The 7,014-nt window shown below is 42.0% G+C and overlaps 1 protein-coding gene across 1 annotated transcript; it reads right to left on the bottom strand.

The window, feature by feature from the left end:
- Positions 1 to 1,876: 1,876 nt before the first annotated feature.
- Positions 1,877 to 6,213, bottom strand: tmem165 (transmembrane protein 165). Its single transcript, XM_070832805.1, has 6 exons — positions 5,881 to 6,213; positions 5,261 to 5,486; positions 4,972 to 5,147; positions 4,245 to 4,427; positions 4,044 to 4,149; positions 1,877 to 3,618 (listed from the first exon to the last, which is right to left on the bottom strand). Exons 1-6 carry the CDS (start codon positions 6,028 to 6,030, stop codon positions 3,542 to 3,544), a joined length of 918 nt encoding a protein of 305 aa, XP_070688906.1. The 5' UTR covers positions 6,031 to 6,213; the 3' UTR covers positions 1,877 to 3,541.
- Positions 6,214 to 7,014: the final 801 nt, after the last annotated feature.

Genomic DNA, 7,014 nt, shown 5'->3' with positions numbered 1-7,014 from the left:
TGCTGCAGCACATATCAATATTTAAATAAGATACACAACAGTTTTCTGCACATACTGGGGTGTGATATAAGTGGTGCAATATACCTACAAGAATGTACTTCAGTATCAATCACACAGGTGTTTTGCATGAGATGTGTGCGGTTGTGGGAGAGTTTGCATAATGTATGATAGGACATGCAGTAAATAAGAAAACTAAATTATTTTTCTATTGCCGGAATAGACCTCATTGAGCCAGCATACATATGTGACATTAAATACCGGTTCTGCTTTTAAATATGAAAACACTAAGTCAAAGATGAAGGATCTAAACGAACTGTGACATACACAAATGACTGTTGAACTTATTTCCCCTCTGAAGGAGCCGGAGTTTATGGTTATGCAAAAAACTTTGCATCAGATTTAAATGCTGTTTTTGAATCTTTACTGTCGGTCAAGTTGTTTTTCTTCATGCTGGAAATTGTTGAGATTGACAAAAAGTCGGTCATTGCCAAGACACAAAATAAAAAAAAACACAAGGGGAAATGTTTAGTTATCCAAAGAAAGGGGAAAGGACACAGTGCATTGTGTTAAATGTTGTGTAGTTCTGATGTACACACTAGAAACTCTGAATGTCTCTGTGTTCTCGCTCTGTTTTCAGTTCATATTTGTGTGGCGTTACTGTTTGGCTCAGGAAATGTTCTGCCGCAGTGCACTAAATGGCTAAAAACCACCTGACTTTATTAAAGGGTTAATCCACACTAAATCCCACAGATTCTGGCCACACCTGAATCTGTGACGTCGGAGTGGCACCTGCTCTAATGTCACTGAGTCACGTGTGGCCTGAAGAGCAAAACGCTACAGCGACTGGGTGTCGTTTGAAATGTTTGGTAGTAGTTCTAATTACTGGCTTTGTTAATGGTCAATAAATCATTTACTAACGCTTTATAAGCCGTTAATAACTACAACTTTTGGGCTGCCAATGTGGGAGGAAGATCTGTTTAACAACTTCTGTGTGTGTGTGCACATGTGCAGACCTGATAGATGAAGAGACTTTATCAATGCCTTATTAACATTTATTATGGCATCATTACCAAATCCAGTGGAACTTTAGAACAACCAGGCACCTCTTATTTTCTGTTAATTGGTCGGTCTAAACGCCTGAAAGTTCAAAACTTAAAATATTAAATTCTCAATGATATTAAACAGAAAAGCAGCAAAGACTCATATTGTAGAAACTGTTTTGGCATTTCTGCTTGAAAAGTGACTTTAGATTTTCTACACTGCCTATTTTCTGTTCATTTAGTTGATTAACATCAGCTCACTAGTAAATCATTGGTAACCATTAATAAAGCCACTAGTTAAAGGGGTGCCCTTATGAGAAACTGGCACCAAATTTAGAATTTTCTGCCTTATGCACTCAAGTAAACATTTCTCCCTGAAAATACTCAGTCTGTGTTCCCCTGCTGAGGCTCAAGGACGGAGGGCTCATTTCGCTCTCCACATCCACTCCTGCCACCTGCTGTTCAGTCTGAGGTTCAACGTCATTTCAAGGCTCCAGGGAATTTGAAACTTAGATCAAACATTATATTCTTAGAAATGAAACAGGCCTGCTGAGATGTGCGCGTGTGTGCGTGGTTGCACGATCTCAAACAATCCCACACTGCTCCGTAATCCATGAATTAATTCTAGAAGCTGTCGGCTGCCTTGCATTTATTTCTTGAGCCAAACCATTCATGAATTAAAACATAACCTTTTAATGCAAATGTATCGTTTGCTCCCCTTCAATTTCAAAATAAAACTAATGAAACATCTCTGCTGCTCTGTTGCATCTAGTCGTCACCTTCATTTCTGAGACATGTCCATCGTCACACAATACAAATGATTGGTTTAGAAATCAGACAATACACGGAACACTTTTATTGAGCGTTTTAGATTTATAGGCATTTCAACCAACCTGTATCACAAACAGAAGTACTACACAGCTGGGTGCAGCCTGTCAAATATTGACAATGCACCTTTAACCCATTCACTTAAAAAAATATTTCCATTCCTCCTTTATAGCGTCCCTTCCCACCTGTTCTGTTTCTACAGTGCATGTGCTTACAAAGGAAAGGAAATCAAGCTAAATAAATACCATTTTAAATAAAAAGGTGAAATGAGGGCTTGAATTGCATTGCCGTGTTTAGGTGGCACTGTAACTACAATGCAGCCGCTTCTGACAAAAGGAGTGAAATATACTGCAAGTTGGATGTGAGATAAGTAAGATGGTGGTGATTCTGTCATTCATTCTGTACCTGATGTGGTGGCTGATTATGGGTTTCGGGGCAGTAACAATGGAGCCAATGAGGTTGGACCTGTAAATTGCTGAGGAAGAGTTAACCTGTGTGGGAGATGTGATTACTGGCTGGTTGGTTCACTATCGGCACCTGAACATGGAAGCAGGAAGTATGATGTGCCCCGGTCTCCAATATGTGATGAGCGGATGACCTTATCGCGTATTTCAAGTTGTGGCATGGCTCTCTGGGTACTGGACTACGGAGGTTCCAACATAGTTACAGCGACACCTGGACACACGGGGGTGTTTTAGTGTCTCGGGTCCTCAGTCTCTCTAAAACGCTGCTCTGACACAGAACAGCATTAACTTAAAGAAAATATTCCAATGCTTCAAATAAAATCTCAACTTAATTCAGTTCCTTATTGAAGTGCTGATTGGTTCAGCTTTCAGTGCTCTTCCTCACAGTGGTAAATGTAAGTGTTATGTAATGCAGTTATTATGTGTTTTTAATACAAAAAGTGTTGCCCGGAGCAGAAGGTGGAATAAACCGAGCAACACCGGCCACCTCCTGGAAGAGGGAACTGGCAGTTCAGTCTGCATTACTTTTCTACAAACAGTCACCTGACAGCATTTGGGCTCATGTTAAATAGACAATAAATCAACCGTTCAACATTAAGAAAGAAACAAACAAAAAGGCAAGTATTTTTAAATGGACTCTGAGTCTAACAAAGACGTCTGAGTGGGAGGAAGTAATGTGTCAGGCTCTGTTTCTAAGCCTTTTAGAGATGGGTCGGAGGGCATCAATCAGTAACAATACAGTCGCCGTTCTCTCACACCTTGTGATGACGACACACCTCTTACAGAGACCTACAGACCCCCCCCACCCTCCCCAGCTAGCCTCTTCAGAACTTTCTTCTCACTGACGGGGTTTCTGAAAGCTTTCCAAGGTTTTTGGTTCTAAACTAAATGTGTCTAATTCCTATAATTATAATATATAATAAAACATTGATTAGTTGGCATTCAACACCTCAAAGCAGGCTTTGATGTGCACTGCAGGCTAAGGCTCTTGGGAAATGTTGTGCAACACACAAAAAGATGTTGAAATGTTCAACGCACTGATGACAGACTGTAGTGGAGCAGAGGCTAGCTGGGGCATTAGGACAGGACTCAGGCTCTCTGTTGATCCCGTCACACTTTCCTGTTGGATACACGACTACAGTCTCTCTACAGCAACTTGACCAAATTTTACATTTATGTACAGAGTAAACCTGAAAGTCTTTCGTCCGATTAAAATCCAGCTTCTGGCTTGATGAACAGGGCAGAGAAGGCAAACGCCAGGAAAACAATCCCACCAATGATTGTAACTATGGAAACAAAACAAGAGGAAAAACAAATGAATCATCAGTTGGATTCGAAGACATACAACAAATGTGTGTGCACTTTGTTTTACAGGCCATTACAAGTTGTGGAGGGCCTTCAGACACCAGGCTTCACTCACTAACAAGCAGTGGATCCAAAACTCACAAAAGACGTTCTGTTCAAGTGTGAAGTGTCATTAGTAAGACACCTGCCAGCACTGGAGAACAACACACTCCAGATTTGAGGCATCCAGATCAGATCAATGCAAAATGACATCTGGACTGAGAGTCTGCCAAACAACTTACTGATATTTGATTTTTTTTTTTCTCAGTGATCTGTCCTTTGGGTTTGTGTGTACACAAAAGTTAAGATGTTCTTGTTTTACAAGAACTTGCTTCTCCAACAATAACAACCTAAAACACAATCTCACCTGTTCTGACGGATATTTTCTGGGCGATCATCCTCCCTCCTATCACAGCCAGTCCTGTACACAAGCAGTGCCCAAGTGTACCACCCACTGCAACTCCGAACGGATCCTGGGAATATAAGGACAGACATTCAACATGCTGAGAGATGCACTGTAAGGTATTAAAAACACACAGCCATGTGCCTTAGGGTAAACATGACAAACCTCCCGCGCAGCTAGAATAATGGTGGTCAGCTGCGAGCGGTCACCCCACTCTGCCAGGAAGGTGAGGGTGAGGGCCTGGATGAAGATGGGTGAGATGACGCTGTGCCACTTTCCCTGAGGCACAGAAGTCCCTGATGCAGCCTCTATGTCTGGAGTCCCATTAGCCAGCTTGGACCGCTGGAGCTGCACAGACAACAGAAGACAAAGTGATTTTCCTGAAGCACTGGATGCAATGCAATTCCATTTACATATTGAAACGTGGGAGTATTTTCATAACTGTATTATGTTTCACTCTCTTACGTACAGTAGCTGCCATTAGCCACACAGAAGAATATCCACATGCCTTCAACACAACTCTAACCTTACAAAAAAAACTTTGGATTCATTCAGTGTCACATTTGAATCTTCAGGCTGGCACATGAAATTCACAGTTGCAGTATTTCCTCTTTCCATGAGCGAGTAACCACGTGATCTTCTTCTGAGAAGCATTAACACTGTGGCAGAGCCTTCCTGGTGATTAAGTAATGTGAAACCTTTGTGAGTCAGTCAGAGAGAGAAATGCTGCTACAAGTCAGAAACAGTACCCACACCGCGGGTGTTTATGTGGCAGCTTAAATGAATTATGTAGGATTAATTGTTGGCAATGACATAGTGATTGTGGAGCTGTACCTCTTAATCTGCTGGCGATGAGAATACATTTAAAAAAAAAAAAAAAAAGTTGTCTCACCTCTTCGTCCTTCTTTTTGATCTCTGCCTGCACCTCCTCCAGCTCCTCCTGGCCTTCATCTGGACTCATCCTCAGTCCCTCTCTCAGCATGCGTACACCGAAGATGGCAAACAGAGCGGTGGACACGTAGTACGTGTAGATTCTAGGGATGATGGTGGTGGCATAGCCAAACAACACTGGAGAATGGGTGGGGCAGAAACAGTTATTACTTCATTATTACCGAGCAAGAGGTGGAGCAAAATAATACGCCACAGTCACGCACACAACCAGGATATCCACTTTGACTAACCAGAAAGACAAGTCATGAGTCCCAGTGCCAGCATGGCACCTGCCAGCACGGTGAGGCGGTTGTAACGCATGGCCATAATGGCTGCAATGAAGAATGTCTTGTCTCCCAACTCAGAGACGATGATGACGGAGATAGAGGCCACAAAGGCATGGATGAAGCCCAGGTTTCCTTTGTTGGGGTCATCTTCAGAAACTACTGGCCCTACTGGATGGGGACTCGAGGCTTTCTGTAAAGGAAAGCAACACAGTAATACACAGTTAGAGTCAGCCAAGTTACACAGTCTGTCCTGGTTAGTTTAACATTGGGGCCACATGCTTTAAAAACATTAATGACTGTGTGTGGAAATACTGGTGCTGGTGGAGACATCATGTCAGCGTTGCCTGCTCACGTTAACACCCATCTTTCCATAACTTCCCTTAAGACATTCCCTTCTTTGTTAGCCACGTTACCAGAAGACAAACCAACTTCACCCGCTTGATCTACACCCGGAACACATCATGTCTCAGCTAGCATGTGGCGGCTAGCTAGGAGGCGCTAGGAAGCAGCGGCACAGACGTCAAAAACTGTTAACGGGCGATGTTAGTGAGTTTAGCTGGTAGTTATGAAGTGAAAGGGTCTACCTCTTGTGGAGGTTGCTCTTGGACGGGTTTGAGCTCCTCTGGAACTGCAGAAACTCCGACGGACAACAACAACACGGCGGCGAGCGGAAACAAGAAGCGCATCACATTTCTATCAGCCCGTCCGTCTCCTCCGCCGACCATGACATGCATTATTGCTTCCAAAACACTGACCAAATACTGTTTGAGGTTTAAGTTGTTTTTCGCGACTCACTTAATATCATCGGCAGCGAAAGTGGCTAACTTCATATTAGCTACCGACACAATTTTATCGACTCCTCGGTGATACACGTCACTATCAGTCCGACCGAGCTAACTCAGAGCGGAAGTCAGAGTGTTGCTGCCGCGTTGACGACCAAAGGAGAGACCTGATTGGACCGTACAGTGGAGTGACGTCAGATTCTAGGTGACGTGTGCACAGGGCGGCTCGGTGATTGGACAGTTTTCTTGTCAGTAACAACTTCATGCAAATACACTGAAAATTAGTTCAATACTTGAAAGACGTATAAGGGAAAAGCTCTCAAGTCCTCTAGAGCGTTAATAAGAAAAGACTCGACCGTAATAATGAACTAACTAGTTTGTAAATGCTCATTCAGTGGTTGTAAGAAGCTCCGACACAGTTCTTTTTCTTTTATTGTTTTTCAGATGTTAACTTTCAGGTAGTTTCCGGAGTGGGTTTGCTCACTGTTTCAGTTTAGTTTTTAATTGTTTAAACATGTTTTAGTTTAGTTTATATTGGCTTCTGTATTAGTTTTAGTCATTTAAATAATATGGAGGGCATTTGTCAGGGTCGGATTTAAGGAGTTCAGAATTGGTGTTACAACATCACATTTCCTGTCTATTTTTATTAATTTAATTCAGTTAGTACACAATATTGTTTTAGTTAAAACATTTTTTTTCTAAAGTTTTCTCTAGTTTTGTTTTTATTTGTTACCTTAAATGATTTTTTCAAACCAAGTTTTAGTTGTAACTGTAACAGCTTTGTGCTGCAAATAGCCTTTGTCAGGTCTTGGCCAAAGGCTGAGAATCAATCACATCGCCATCTAGTGGACTAATAACATCCTAGCGTTGACTCCAACTGTACACAAGCTATAGACTAAATACAAAGTATACATGAAGTAATTAAACATGAGACAG

The sequence above is a fragment of the Pempheris klunzingeri genome, chromosome 6 (genome assembly GCF_042242105.1).
Source record: "Pempheris klunzingeri isolate RE-2024b chromosome 6, fPemKlu1.hap1, whole genome shotgun sequence".
Lineage (NCBI taxonomy): Eukaryota > Metazoa > Chordata > Actinopteri > Acropomatiformes > Pempheridae > Pempheris > Pempheris klunzingeri.
The sequence above is the reverse complement of the archived record's forward strand: the minus strand, read 5'-3'. Positions and strand labels throughout refer to the sequence as shown.